This window comes from Urtica dioica, chromosome 12 (assembly GCF_054948205.1).
Source record: "Urtica dioica subsp. dioica isolate 48M chromosome 12, U.dioica_male_clone48M_v1_H2, whole genome shotgun sequence".
NCBI classification, from domain to species: Eukaryota; Viridiplantae; Streptophyta; class Magnoliopsida; order Rosales; family Urticaceae; genus Urtica; species Urtica dioica.
Window position 1 is genome coordinate 6,561,506 of NC_142767.1, and position 16,592 is coordinate 6,578,097.

A 16,592-nucleotide genomic window follows, 5' to 3' on the forward strand; every position below is an offset into this window, starting at 1 on the left:
AATTACAATAGAGGTAAAAAGTCTACATCATCCAAAAGTCATGGGTTCGATTGTAACTACTGTGAATCGTTATTGTTGCCCCTCTATATATGACATCATTACACGCAGGTTAAAAATCTGGAAAAAGACGACAAAGACAAAGAAGAAGAAGAAGAAGAAGAAGAAGAGAAAAAGATAGTAAAAGAGGACGAAAAAGATGAAGAGAAAAAGGTAGAAGATAACTCCTCATGCAGTAAAAAAAAATAGATACAACATTCGTGTGCTCATATCATTCCCCTTCGAAACTTATAATTATTTGGTCAGGTACCTTAACAAACACATATCGGTGAACCTTCTGATGCCAACAATTTAGCAGTTGTTGGCCAACCCATTTCACAAGATCAGGTAAGTTGTTAAAAATTTAGCTTTCTTTTGAGCTTATTAGTTCTTCATTGTATTGAGTATTGTCAGTTCATCTCTGAGCTTTTCCAAACTAATATTTTGTGTAGGGGAAGTTTTCAGAACTAGACACCTTGTTTTCTGATATACATCTCTTGGAAGTTGAAACATCAAACTCGGAGAACTCAAACACATTAAGCGCAGCAGAGATTGCGGAAGCAGAGAAAGTGTTGAGACAGTTCATTAGTATGGATCTGAACTGCATCATCCGAACTGGGAAAACAATTGAGCTCAAGAGTTCACTTGCTATAATTCTCTCTTCCAATTCAATTCCTAAGTATGTGGTAGACACGATTGATGGATTTAATGCAAGTCTTGATAAGTACGAAGCCTCTCAACGAGATCACAGCGAAGCCCAAGAGAATGAACAGACGGAGAAAGAGCACAGGACCAACCTGGAGGGACTGGTTTCCAAGTTCATGCCTGTGAGGACAGAAGGGGAAGCTATTTATCGAGAAATAGATAGGCTCGAGAAACAAATCGGCAATAGGAAGCAAAAAGTAGCACGACTTATGAAGAGAGCTGAAGATTTGGGTAGTGAAGCTTCCGTTTCGAAACAAGCACTTGTTGAAGCAGAAGGGACTATGAAGCTGTGGATGATAAAGAAGGAAGAGGCTGAGAAGACGATGAATGAGTTTGAAAGGTCTTGGGAGTCTTTAAAGGTAAATCGTAATGACTTGGTTGATCTTATTAAAATAGAGTTGCTCATATCTGATAGTTGGGAACCTGTTATGTTATACACTCATTTGTACTCTTTTCTACATCTTCAGGAGCTGCACATCATTGGCCAAACTGTGAAGCCTTAATCTTAACAAGCCGGGAGTTATATGTAGCCACAAGCTGTATACCGTGGTTTTGTATCTGAAAACAAATTTTTTACGAGACTCGTGACTATAAGTTTTTTCAAATCCCTTTATATTTCCTATCCAGTCCTTTATAAGGTTTTCAAGTTCCTTTATATTTCCTATCCAGTGTCCTTTAAAACTCTTACGTGCTGTGTGGGTGAATGTATATATGAACTCCTTTAATTTCCTTTCCAATACATACAGCAGTATTTTAATTCCAGTTTCTTTTTTTAGTGTTTCAAGAACAGAGTCCACTCACAGACCAAACTGTAAGAAATTGGTCTGAATACCCTTGTTAATAAACTAGAAAGCTCTAGGATTCTTTGGATCTTTCATGCCACTGGATTATACTATCATTGTCAAAGAATTCATTGACATATTAATGGGAGTAGTAGTATTTAGCAAAGAATCTGATAGAAAATAAATAATACAGACGCGTAAATAATAAGAGAACAATAGTCTCCCCTTAGGAAAGGGACAAAGGCCTTTCTTCTACTCAAAACAAGTCAATAACAGAAAAATGAAAATTAAATTACTCTAATACCCTTACAGGTCGTCCATCAGAATCTGAGTTGTGATCAATAAACCATACTAACATACATGGTGATTTCCTTCCAGCTCCAGTGGTGCTACACCAGAATAAACTCTGAAATTTCCTTCAAGTAGGACTCCATCGCCAAGTCATCATTGGTGATCTCTGAAATTTCCTTCAAGTAGGACTCTATCGCCAATTCATCATCGTAATAATCAACGAATGCAAAGTCGGAGTCCTCCGGTGCTCCGGTGATGAAGGGGTGATGGAGCAGCGTCTCGGCTGTGGCCCTCTTCTGCGGGTCCTTCCGGAAGCATTTGTAGACGAAATCCTCAGCGGATTCGGAGAAGACTCTGCGCGGAAGAGTGACGTGGCCTCCTCGGCAGGGAAGAGCGCCGGTGAGCATCGCCAACACGACGCAGCCAAGTGCCCAAATGTCCGAAGGCTGCCCCTGAATTCCGCCGTAAGAAATCGACACCTCGGGAGCCCAATACAGCTCTGTCCCGCAGATCATGCCCGGTCGGAAATCGCAGGCGGGCCGCGCCAAACCGAAATCTGCGAGTTTGGCAGTGAGCCCGTCATCTCTTTCGAAGAGCAGGATGTTGTCGAGCTTGACGTCGCAGTGGACGTAGCCTTCTTGGTGGACTCGGTGGATCGCTCCGAGGATGGAGTTTGTGAAGCGCCGAACTTGAGGCTCGGGAAGACCCGAGCGAGCCGAGGCCACGTGATCTCCCAGCGTTCCTCCCGAAGCATACTCCAAGAACACGTTCAGAAGCGGTTCATGGTCGAAAGTGACGTCGTATCCCAGGCATTGGACTATGGAAGGGCAGTCCTTGAAACGCTCTAGAATCTTCCTTTCCGTGGCGAGCTCTTCTGAAGGCCCACTCATAGGGCACGACTTCACGGCGGTGATGAATGGCATTCCGGGGAAGTTTCGGGAGCTCGGGTCCGGGAAGTAGGCCAAGTTGACTCGTCCGAAGCTGCCTTGACCGAGAAGCCGACCTCGCATCCACTCTCCACCGGCGTACCTAACGCTTCTCTCTCCTCTCCACAAAATCTTATCATTATTCTTCTTCTTCTCCATTCTCAGCGGCTCTGATCGTTATCTGGTGACTTGATGGCTTGTTGCTTCGAAACGGAAACCAGGGTTTTCTTTCTTCGTAACGAAGTTGAGGGAATAGTGAGAGCTTATATATATATATCAACTATTGCACGCACGTGATTATTAAATACAAAATTACGGATATTCACGATATCATATTGGAAGACCTAATTTAGGAAATGCCTGACTCAAAGTCGGACTCTTTCTAAAGCCGACTTTACTAGGATTAAGTTTATATATATATATATATATATATATATATATATATATATATATATATATATATATATATATATATATATATATATATAAAATAATAATAATAATAATAAAAAATTAACTAACTAAGTCGCTTAAACTTTAAAATTTGTTATTTTTAATCGATCTTTAATAAGTTTTAGATAAATAACTATATTCATAACGTGGTAACATGTGAGTTTTTTATTTTTATTTTTATTTTTATTTTTATACTTTATTGGATTGCCATTTTTCAATTTTTATTCTGAAATTTATTATGCGTTTAAATTTGAATTTTTTAATAACATATATTTTATTTATTAATTTCAAATCAATCCCTACAAATTAACATTCTGTTATGACATTACGTGGGTATTTAGTCTCTCAAATTGGCGAGAATATTTTTGACATATTTCAATGTTCATTAGACAATTTTCATATTTAAATTTTTAAGGCGCTATTGTGCAGTGAGTCATAATGGTTGGATCACCATTTTCTCTTATTGAATCAGGTAAGCTTGCATGTGTGCGAACATGATACGACGGTTATTATTTAAACGCGAAGAAATGATCGTCTCTTGGACACTTGTTGATTAGCTCGTCCGCGTCACATCGCGGACTGGTCAAATCTTAGATCCGATCTTCCCGGCGAGAGATTGCAGGTTGACCACGACTTCGTTACTTGGCTAGGTCAGTACGGGCGAACTGGATCACTTCTCTGTAAACTGGGCTTGGGCTTTTCCTCCTCAAGCCGGACTGGATCATTTATTGGGCCTTTGGTCGAACTGAAGCCCAATAAATAATAATAATAAAATTTATACCCCAACAATTATTATTAATTATTAGATTCTTTTTTCCTTATTTGTAGCAATTTCCTTTGTTCTCTCTCTCTCTCTCTCTCTCTCTCTCTCTCTCTCTCTCTCTCTCTCTCTCTCTCTCTCTCTCTCTCTCTCTCTCTCTCCTTCCTTCTTCATTGCATGGCAATTTTGTTTTTTTATTTTGAAAATTATGTGAAGCAATGTATAATGCTCATGAAAGAGAAATGTCTATTCTTGGAAACCATGTCCTATTCCAGGAAGTCATTAAACTCATTTTCATTATTATATACCATGTAATTAATCCGATATTATTATTTCAATGGCTGAGGAATGAGAAGGGTCGACAACCACGGTGGCGCTCATGCCACGGTTGTAGTGCGGTCAGCCGAGGAAGAAAAAGATCACAACGGCGAGGTCGAGGAAAAGACCTAGAATCAGCGACACCATCATGGGGCTTCTCCACGGCGCCAATCCAATTGGATTAACACCACTGACATTCGAGCTGTCCGGCGACCGATCTGAGCTCCTCCACGATGGCGCGAATCACCACCGATTCGTTGTCTTTGTTCAGCTTCATCTTCTCCGAGAGCGGTCTATCGCGGCGGCAAAATCTCCGTCGGAGAGCTCTTGGAGAATCTCGGCACGTGGCTATTCCGGTCACCATAAATGATTCAAATGGTGAAGAGGTGGATAGTACGGATCAGAGGATTCGAATCGGTGAATGTCGCTTTTGCCTTCATTGATTTTGAGCCAAAGATATGTGAGCCAAGACTCTCTCCATTTCCGGACGCACCGACACAGATCTGTGGCACCAGCAGCAAGATGGCCATCATGCTGCCGATATATGTAAGAAAATTTGTGATAATTGATAGGTGCATTAATCACGCGTAAAACTCCTATTTCCCGAACCAAAAACCGACGAGTCCTCAAGTATTTTAATGGTTTTTAGTAGGTTTTTTAGTAGTTTCAGGTTCAAATGAGCAATAGAGCGTCTACAATCAATTTCGTGGAAAAAGGACGGGATTTGGAGACAAAACGGTCGAAATAGATCGAGTCAAAAAGCGATAAGCAAGAAATTGGCGACAACTGCGCGCCGCGCGCATCACTTCGCGCGCCGCACGATGACATACTTCGAGACCGCGCGCCGCGCATATTGGGAGCGCAAATCGTGAAAATGCACAGAGATTTATGCGCGCTCCGCGCATAACTTGGAGTTCAGACCGCGCGCCGCGCCCTCCTTCGGGTTTTGACAGACTTACTTTCCGTTTTTTATGTTTTTGGGCGAATTAAACCATTCCAAAGGCCCAATATGCTCCGAAAATCACCCCTTGACCTATATATGTGACTCTAAGCTCTGAAAAACAGATCTTCCCTTTTGTTTTTAGTTTCTATTTTATTGTTTGGTTGTTCTAGAGAGCTTTTGAAAGAGGAAAAAGGTGTTCTTCAACAGAATTGACAACCCGACGAGTTCTCCTTCTCCGAATTCATTCGTTCTTCTTTCTTCTCTTATTTTATTTTATTTATTTTATTGCTCTAAATTATTGTTGAACATCAATTTTATTTAATATGAATTATGTGTTGGTTTCAATCTTTATTTTAGTGCTTTTAATTATTCCGTTATGTTTAGCGTTGATTATGAACACCATTAGAGGCTAAGTTTCTTATGGGGTTGCGATGTAGCCGGGATTGATAATGGTTGGGGGCCTCGTTAGGGTTAGATAATTTTTGTTTGCTTCATTATTATGGATTGCTTGATATGAATTGTTCCTTAAGCTTTCTAGTGCTTGATCACCATTAGAATTGTTATCTAGGATTGTTTAGCTTCTCGAGAGAGAGTAAATAATCGTGCTTTTGTTCATGTCATCATAGTTGATCCTAGGTTAGAAAATCTAGGCAATTTATGTAATCGTTTGAACTCTTGTTTCATTGCGTGTGATTGTTTTAATAGGATTAGATGCCGAGAGGATAATAATCCGTCAATTACATAGGTTTGCTAGAACACTCGAGAGAGGCTAGTGAATAATTTTGATAGAGTGAGATTAGCATCCATAGGAGTAGATTTTGTTGTTCAAACCCGAAACCCCCGACCTAGTTAGCTCCGGTGAAGTCGTGACCCCTACTTTCTCTTTTTGCAAACTCGTATTTAACTCTCTGCTTTAGTTTTATTATTGCTTTTGTTACAACCATCTTCTTAATTTTACTTGGAATTAATTAGCATCAAGTTTTAGAAAATCGCTAGAGTAACTAGTCTCTGTGGGATCGATATCCGTTACTTACGTAACACTATTACTTGTTCGATACGTCCACTTGCGTGCTAGTTATAAAAATATCGCAACAATAATTTATGTTAATTCGTGTTAATGCATATTAATTCGGGTTATTTCGTAATTAATTCATCCTAATTCAAAATTAATTCATGTTAATTCAGTTTATTTATGTTTATTCATATTAATTTTAACTTATTAGTAGGAGAATTGGCGACTCTGTGTACCATGTCAGAGAATTGGCGGTTCGAGACGGATCGGTGAAAAATCGCGCAAGTTGACTTGGCATTGAAGACCGGCGGTGAAGATCGACGGTGAATACCTCATTATATATTTAGAGATTTTTTTAATTATTAATGAAAGAGTTATTTATTGTAATATTTGTCATCTATTTATTTATTTTTATTGACTAATTTATATTTGGTAACCCTTCATTTTAAATGAAATGTATTATTGTCTCTTCAAGTGAGTTTATGTGATTTATTAGTAATTGTACAAAATAAATATAACGTTGACCATTTTCACAATTTTATGATTTAAATTGGCTATTATACTCAAACTCCCTATTTAATAACACATTTAAAGATCCACAACAGAGCTTAAAATTGATAGAAAAAGAAGATAATTTATTAACGTTTAAAAAATTATAATACATACGAAATACACATACAAGACTGTAAAAATCTTTTTGGCCTGAAGCTCCCATTGACTTTTGTAAGAGAAATACACATACAAGCGTAAGAACTATTGTTATGGTAATGATGTAGATTAATACGACTGAATAGTCTTTTTTTAGATAAAGAAAACTATCTTTTTAAAAATAAAAAAAAATTAAAGGGCAAAAGTAGGCAAAAGCAAAAGTGACCCCCCCCCCCCCCCCCCCCCCCCCCCCCGTAAGGCTTTTTGTTTACGTATTGTAAGACAAATAATAAACGTTGACATCGATCAGCTACAACAAAGTAGGCTTATATTTACAGAAATTTTGAGTCTAAATTTTACTCAAAATTGTGGGGGCTTAGGCAATGACCTAGCCCATTTAAGGGTTGGGCCGGCCCTGAGTACAGATAGTCTCCCCATGGGAAAGCGAGAAAGGTCTTCTTCTACTCATACCACAAATAGGACAAAAAACACTCCATAACATAATCTGAGTGGAGGTTGTTCAAAATCAATTTCTTTTCATCTCCAATAGTGTTAGACCAGAATAAACTTTGAAATTATTGGAAAATTGTGTGTTTATTGATACTAAAGAGAATTTAATATCAAGTTATTGATTAATTTGAAGCAAATTTTCAAGTGGCGTCCACTCATCAAAACTGAAATGTTTTGACTGGTTATTATCCTTCGTTGCGAGAGGTATGAGATCGGTTATTTATTTGCCAAAATCAGAGCTAAGGAGAATGAGAAATTGATGTTCAATGTGTGTTGAAAAACATCATTAATTTTGAAACACTTATGTGCATGGGCCGAACGTTTAACATCTTTCATGGCATAAAAGATGGACGTTCTTCTAAGCCTTTGTGGCTTTAAAGATGGACATTTTTATCAGTCTTCATGTCTTTAAAGATGGATTTCTTTCACATCTTTCAACACACTTTTATGGCATTAAAATGCTATTCTAGAACAATGGTTTTGGGTCAAAAACCATTATGATGTTGAGCCTATAAAAGGCTAGAGCATGTTTTCATTTGAGAGAAGTGAAAAAGAAGCTTAGCCATGGCAGAAAGGCTGATCAGAAAACACACATGAAATAGCTCTTTTATTGAGTTTTATTTTTTCCAGCTCTCCTCTCAATTCTCTCGGTGTTGGTGGTAGTTTTCTGCCATACGCTCAAGCTCGACGGAATTGAAAACGGTTGTGCATCGTTGTATCCTGGGAGGCGGTTGCTCATGTTATTCCAGCACCCGGTGGGAGCCAATAACACTTTTAGAAAATTGTCGAACAAGCCACGACATGTTTTCCATTTCCCTTCATACCGATTTCTTGGTGATATCGGCCGTTTTAGTTATTTAAGTTTATTTACTTTAATATGTATATATCATGTTTACGTATCATGTTATTAGTTTCCTTTTTTTATTTATTTAATAATAATATGCAATTTGTCTATTTTTTCCCGCTATTATTAGCAATATGACTAACAATCTTAAAGCGTTATTTTTTGTTTTAGGCAGATTGCATGCCCAGATTTTTCAATACTGATTGTTTATTTCCCGTGTTCAAGTATTCATGAGAAACTAATCTTTTTTTTATTTGTAACTTTGTGGACATGGAGACTACATTTTGTGTTGATTCGAGGGCGCCTCCGGATTTGGCTTGTGTGTCACGTGATATAACCATTGGGTTATTTAAATCCCATATCGAGAGGTAGAAAACGATCGAATAGTGCATATGACACTTAATTACGAGGAATAAGATTCCAACTTCTCGCGTTGGAATTTATTTTTTGGACAAGTCTTTAATGGCACACTATATTTTTTTTATATAGCTCAAAACGCTCTTTTATTGAGTGTTGGATTTAATTGGATGAGAAATTCATAACCATGGACGTGGGATCTAAATTTTAGATTTTAGCCATCTTGACGTGTTATCTTTGGTGAGTTCAAAGATTGTGGTGAATCAAGTGCTAGATTTTTAATCTTCCACAAAATTCAAAGCGAAGGGATTTAACTTTTTTTAATCTATTTTATGTGGTCTCGATGATCGAGATTGTGTCTTCGGATTTTGAAGGTAATAAAAAAAATTAGCACTTGTGAGAGGTGTTATGTTTTGATAACAAGAATATTCATCTCTGGTTCAAAGAGATCAACTATGGCTTCGAAATGAGGTTCATGACCACTTAGAAGATCATAAAATATGGTTAATTGCCGAAAGTAAATAAATCCTCAACTACGCTTGAGGTGAATGGAGGGACATACTAAATAAAGTATTATCCAAGGTTCCTTGGTAATTATTTTATTAGCGACAATGTCGGTCGGTGACTTACGGTGTGTTGATAATCGTACTGTGAAATAATAAGGAAACTTATACGGTAAAGGTTGAAGTCCGTATTACCGTGTTCTCTTATATAACTTGGAGTTTAAAACACCATAGATTATGGCTTTCCGCCAAGGTTTCTCGTACATGAATGTCTTTATGACATGAAATTGAATAAGTCATGGTGAAATGTACTTGAATTGTCATGGGATGTCTCGAGATAAAATGGGTTTTATTTTTTCCATATGCATGAAATAAGATAGAATCTTATATATGTGAGAAACTATTTTCTAAACATGCGTTTGAATTCGTTGACGAGTCACATTATTTAATTATTACCAAGAGTGGTTCAAATTTGAGCCTGGGTTATGTGAAAGATGAATTTGTCGTCACATCCAAAATTATTATTTTTGCATGTCTTCTTGTGTATGGAATGACTATGTCATATGGGTATTGACATAATACGAAGAGTAATTATTTGAGAAATTGCCTCAACTACCACCATTTGATAATTTTTTTCCAATTTTCCACCAAAAGCTTAATTTGGCCAAAAATGCTAGTAAACTATTTGTACAAATACAATTTTACCATCAACATGATGTCAACAATTGACATATATTGTTGACATCTGTGAGTTTTGAGTTATCTATTTCATTGATAAAAGTAAAATATAATTTACTTTCTTATAAGTAATTTTGTGACAATTGAGTAATTTTCCTTGTTTAAAGTTGAAGGTACAAGTCAACTTTATAAAAAGTTTAAATGGTGCGAAATGACCGTAAAGCTGAATATGATGAACCATTTGGTGCTTCTGTGCACAACACGTATTTATTCACAACGCCAATCCATTATATTATCCTATATCGCATGACATTACCAAACGATTGAATCGCACCTGAAAGTGTCGCACCTAAAGGGGGACTTATTAGGTGCGACATGTCGCACCCAATACCTTCTGCGACGGGTTATCCGGTGCGACGCTGTCGCACCTAATGTCGCACCTAATAAACTTTTAGGTGCGACATTTGAAGCATTGGGTGCGACATTCGTCGCACCGGATAGCGTATTTTGTCCTAGTGAGCGGGAAACTTTAATAAGCGACTTTTGTCGTTTCTAATCTTAAAAATTTTACTTTTTCAAGACAAGACGCTTGATTTTTTGTCGACTAGGATAAAAGCAACAAGTCGCTTCTATTAGAAGCGACATGTCGCTTCTAATAAAAAAACAAAGTCACTACTAATTAGAAACGACATATCACTTCTAATTTAGACGTCGCTTTTAAAAGTATTTTTTGTAGTAGTGTAAGTGAATGTCATGACCCGTGATTCTTACAAGGGAATGAGATTAGTCTGTGATTCCTCTCTATAAATATCAGCTCAAAATACGCTATTAGTCTGCACAAGAGCTCTAGATGTAAAAAAAAACAAAAGAAAAACAAAACCGAATAAAAGTCTGCAAAGTCTTGAAAAAAAAAAAAAAAGAAAAAAAAAAGTGTTTACCATAACAGGGAGCGATTTTTTCCACCTTCGGAGGAATAATAATAGCTGCGCTTCCCCTGCCCTGTCCACTTCTCAAAGCATTTCAGGCAGAAGTTGTGCCCGCACGAAGTCTGCTACACTCAATTTGTATCAATATATCATCAATTCCCATCATATTCGATATTAACTCCACAACACTTATCTACACATTATTATTATTATTATTATTATTATTATTATTATTATTATTATTATTATTATTATTATTATTATTCTCTGCATATGATATCTATAGTCCTAGCAGACGCGCATTCAAATACAACAAACAACAAAGATATTTCATACCAGTGAAACTCTTACCCTTATTATCAGCCCACTTTTTTCAATGTAATCTCCAACTTTAATATTTCTTGTTTCTATATATCTAAATCTCTTATAACGGGAAGCTGAATATGAAATTGTTGTCAGAACTACAAATTACTAAATCGTTACTCAAAATGAGAATAATGATTAAGCAAGTTCAGCCAAAGAGATGAACGCTCCTTAAAAAGAGTATAGCACCTGCTAAGTTGTTTTTCAATGCATGCCCTAAATAAAGCCGCTTAGTTTACCTTTTTTCATTTCTAGTCTCATCGAACTCATCAATTTGCAAACAAACGTTATTTCTATCTGTAAAGGTACAATACCAATTTTGTTTACTATTCTGAACTTTGAAAGCAAATGTGAGACTAACGGGTCTCGCCTTATTTACAGTAAGGTTAAACACTCACAGAAACTATCCTTGATATGAAAGAATAACCTATCCATAATGTAAACCAGAGCACGCTTTCTTGAAAAAAGAACACTAGAGAGTGAGTGCTTAATGATTTAAGAAAATATATATTTTTCATTGCATATGTGTGAAAGTTCATATTGTTTGGAATTAATCATGTTTAATTAATGCGGAAATTAGAATCCTAAACGATTTAAATTATATGCAAACATGAACAACAAATCTAATTTCTATTTTAATTAAACATATTGAGTTACCATAAAAAAAAACTAATAAGAACTATTCTAAATAGAAGGATCAAGAAAAACTCATATGAAGTCCCGCTGTTTGAATTTTCATGCCAGTTGACAATCTTCAAGTCTTTGAGATCCTCGCATTCTTCATTAATAGATACACACCAAGTCTTCCAAGTCGTTCTCCGGATGAACAAAGACCAAAGCGTGGGCCAACACTTTAGTCACTAATTATTCCAACAAGGTAATGTCGGAATAATTCTTTTTTTTTTCTCTTTGGGAATTGGTATGAATGAATTTCTCACTCTCGGGATGAGAGAAAAACGTCCAAGCCGGGGGGGAGAAGGAGTGGGCAAAAATTACAAAGTGTGGAATGCCTATGTTGGTCGAAAATTCCACTACCACAAGCCCTTTATTTATAGCCTTCTAACTTGGCAATAGCCAGAAGAATTCTGATGGGTTTAAACATGGCTACATGAGAGAAGGTTTCGTCGTAGTTTTTCTCTCTGGGTGAAACCGTTAGCCACAAGTCTAGCCTTATAGGTTTCGACTTGTCCATCAGCTACTTTCTTCCTCTTGTAGATCCATTTGCACCCAATCGGTCTAATTTGTTCAGGTGCATCTACAAGAGTCCAGACTGAGTTCGAGTGCATATATTCTATCTCTTGATTGATGGCGTCTAACCATTTATCTTTGTCCAAGTCGACCATGGCATCTTGAAAGGATGCGGGGTCATCTTCGTTCGCATCCAGTGCAGATACATTTGCTTCAAAACCAAAATATCGGTCAGGCTCTCTAGAGACCTTTCCACTACGACGAGGCTATGAAACACTTGGACCGGTGTGTTTGTGTTTTGTTCTTCATCTCCCACTCTCACATCAGTTGTAGGTGGAGATGGATCCCTTCGGACGTTAGTCATCGGGGTTGGTCTAATTGTTTCCTCAAGTAATATTTTACTACGGCGTTTATGAGCTTTAACATAATCATCTTCAATAAAAGTAGCATTAGTAGAAACGAAAGTTTTCCTATCAATAGGATCATTAAAAATACCTCATTTTGTCTCATTTGTATAACCAACGAAGAAACATACGTTCTTGGTTCCAGTTTACTCAATTTCTTTTCAAGACATGAACAGGTTATAACGAAATTCAGAAATGCCGCAAGGTTGGCGGGGCGGTGATGCCACACTCGGGTGCACCCGATGGTAGGCATACTTTATCAAACCATCATTCCAAACAAGAAGTTTTCTTTGAAACTTCGACATCTTATAATTTGGACCGTAGCCACGAAAATAAGTGAAGAAGTCGGCGTATTCCTCGGCGAGCGAATTCATAATGATTTTGACCCGAGTTTCCTCATAAATCTTTGTGCCATCATAGGCGGCTGCATTCATCCAATCAGCCATGTCTCTCATATAGTGAACGACACATTATCCAGACTTCATTTTGTTATCCATTATAAATTTCAAGAGATCATAATTCAAAGCTATGCTGAAATTAATAAAACACAAGTACATAAATTACTATTGAAAAGAAAAACATTCATCATAATAGTTTAGGAAATAAAAACATAATGCCTTTAAAGCACGAGAAAAATACTAATCTATAAAAAAAAAGACCCAGTTTTTATATTCCAAGGTAATTCGACTAATAGACACGGTCCATCTCACTATGGTGACATAACGGAGTGCACCTAGTGAAAATGAGAACAGTCTCATATTATAGAGCAATCACAGTACATGTACTTCATAACTATGCTCACTAACTATCTATTTTATAGGAATCTTTGGCCACATGGACAACCATCGGTTGATTCATGCATGAGTCTACCCAACATTTCGATTAAAGAAAGTTTAGCCCCACGCCCTAGCGGAGTGCTAGGCCACACAGAGATCCACTCCTTCCACCTATCATCAGAGACACAACCTTAGTATTGGAATAAAAAAAATTCATTCCGTTCGGAACGTCAGACATAGAATTCACGAAGAAGAGTTGCTGACACGATGGGATCTTTCATCATCACGGTGTTGTGTCAATGTTGGAGGGCCTAGGACTCAATATACTTTTAGTATTTTAATTTTCCTAGCATTAAACATTAATCTAGGTGATAAACTCGGGTTTTCTAAATCATATTAAAAACTAAAGTGATTCTAAGTTATCCTAAAAAAACATAGGTTTCGAAATAGCTTAGTTATTAGGAGTTTCGTGACATCTAGTCTTGATTATCTTAATAATATTCCTTCACGGAAAAGCTTCCAGTAGAGAGGAAAGACGCTACACATTTTAACAACCTCTCCACTTAGCCTCTTATCAACTTGGTGACAAAGCTCTCTGATCCGTTCAACTCATTTATTAAAACTATCCTAATCCAATTAGATAATTTAAAATAAATGAAAGCACATGATAACCATTAACCCACGATACAATATCTAAGTTATAACATTCAAACATGGCAAAGCAATTAAATAAACAAACACAACAAGCAAGTATGGTTTGATTCGGTTTGATCATATCTTATTTGATTCTTAATAAATAAATCAAGACGAGCCCAATCCCATTGGCCCATGGATTCTATATGGGCCATATCTATGTCTCATTGAAAAATAAATCAATACCAAATTATTTATTTTTTCATGTTTTTAAATAATTAATAAGGCCCAACCAATTTAATTAATTAATTTTAAAAACAGTTTTTTTTATTAAGTGGGTCCGTGGGCCCACTTGGCATCCGGACTTAAGCTCGGACGAATCCTCGAGCCCACCCGCCATGGTGGGACTCGGCATGATGGCATGGACCATGTGCCAGGAAGGCAGCACGACCCATGGGGCGCGACGGTAGGGCAGAGGCGGAGAGCAAGTCCGCCCTTTTTGGTCATCGGCCCCGCCACCACGGTAGGGTGGTTCTTTGGCCTTGGAGGCCCTCTTTCGGTCCTTCACTACTCCTCATTGTAGGTCCATCTCTCACCGACCGTTTTGATCAAGAACATCGCTCGTCGGATTACAATAACAATAATAATAATATTTACAAAAATCTTATACCCTTTGAATTATAGGTTTACAAAAAAAATCTAGAAAAGCGAGGATCAAATATTCTACGATCAACCCTGAATCACAATTCACATAATCATATACTGAATTGTATGAAAAACATAATCACATATAATTTCATTCAAACCATATGAAATTTAACCACAAGAGCGAATCGATTAATGTGACTATTTATTCTATAATTATAACTCCACTATGTCACATAATCAAATACTCCACTATGTAAGCCAAGACTGAACCCTCATTTATTCTAGAATTATATTTACTTATCGTGACAAGTGTCCACTGATATAGTTAATTCGTGATCAAGATCCTCCAGGTTCAACCCGTATCGAGAAAACTCAATTATTCCTTAACCATTGTTGCTTCCCTAGCGAAAGATTCTTCCGAACGTTACTTACTTCGGAAGTGCGCGTGTCACGCCCCGAGAAGGTGGGACGTTATAAATGTGATTATAAAACTAAAACTGAACTTTCAAACTTCAACTTCATAAAACTAACCCACGGTGCATATCAGTAGGTGTTATAATATTTGGCTCGATTTTTAAAAACATATTTTTTAAAAAAATAATAATTCTCATATATCATAGTACTATTCTTGTCCTATATAGATCTTCATACACGTACAAGTATAACATTTTCAAAAACCAGTAATACTTTCATATTATAGTACTATCTGTGTCCCGTGTAGATCTCCATACACGTACAAGTATAACCCTCGTCATGTGTTGATCTCCAACCACGTACGAGTCTAGCTTGCAGAAAAGTAAACGTACATTGAATGATGAGATATGCAAATGCAAAAATGCGATTTTTATGTTGGTGGCCAACCACCGCCTGCCCACATAACATGTGGCATTCCTCTGATCAGAATGGTGCACTCGCTACACCCTTTTATATACACGCATGCATTCTCCGCTTCGTATATAGAAGGATCCGGCTGTCCCAGACCAATAAAGAAAATATTATATTTATATTTTTCAAATAAGGGATATATGTATAATACTGAAAAGGGGAAATGGTACAAAAATATTCAATGTTTAGACAAAACACTACTTATATACACATTCTTTTTTTTCTTGGGCAAAAATACTTAAAGTTTCAAATTTAGTTGCACGTAAATACTTTGCCGTTAAAATTTATGTTTGAACTTAACGGTCCGAGTATTAACGGACCCACTATAACGTAACATGTGGTATTTTTGCCAAAGAAAAAAAAAACTTTGAGCATATAAGTAGTGTTTTGACCAAACATTGAGTAATATTGCCATCATATCCCCTACTGAAAATACCTTGCAATTTCACAATCAGATCACCTGATTTGAAATTCCGCCACATTTTAAAACAGGTCTCGGGTGTTGTGGCATTTTCGCAAACATTTTTATTTCGAAAATAATATAAACTTTGGCCAAACCATAAAACCAAGAAAGAAGGGTTATATTTAACATATCTCGAGATTAAGCATCTATACCGCTCGTCCACGAGACGTTCACTCGCTCCGTGAACCCGAACATTCACTAACACCGAGAATTCAGACGTTCACTTACACCGTGAACCCTCTAAACGGCTCCCAACTCGATGTCCTATTCCGATAAGCCATAACGAGCTAAATCAGAATTTAGAAGATAACTCGAGATATTCTCATTTGACTAGATCCTTAAATGTGACAGAACAAATCAAAACACGCGACGAGACTCGAACAGCAAGTCTTGACGACAACATCAAACAAGTTATAAGCCACTGCTTCACATCAAACAAGTTGGTCTTGTATGATGCTCACCTCATCCGTCCAAGTGTCCAACTGGTGTCGAAGGTCATGCACCTCGCTCCGGAAAATTCACCGCCGACTAGGCACGACC

The 16,592-nt window shown here is 37.2% G+C and overlaps 1 protein-coding gene across 1 annotated transcript; it reads right to left on the bottom strand.

Annotated features, from left to right (window-relative positions):
• Nucleotides 1-1,912: 1,912 nt before the first annotated feature.
• On the bottom strand, nucleotides 1,913-2,899 carry LOC149378815 (mitogen-activated protein kinase kinase kinase 20-like). The gene has a single exon (XM_089603876.1). The coding sequence runs from the start codon at nucleotides 2,897-2,899 to the stop codon at nucleotides 1,913-1,915; it is 987 nt and encodes a 328-aa protein (XP_089460002.1).
• Between the last annotated feature and the right edge of the window lie 13,693 nt (nucleotides 2,900-16,592).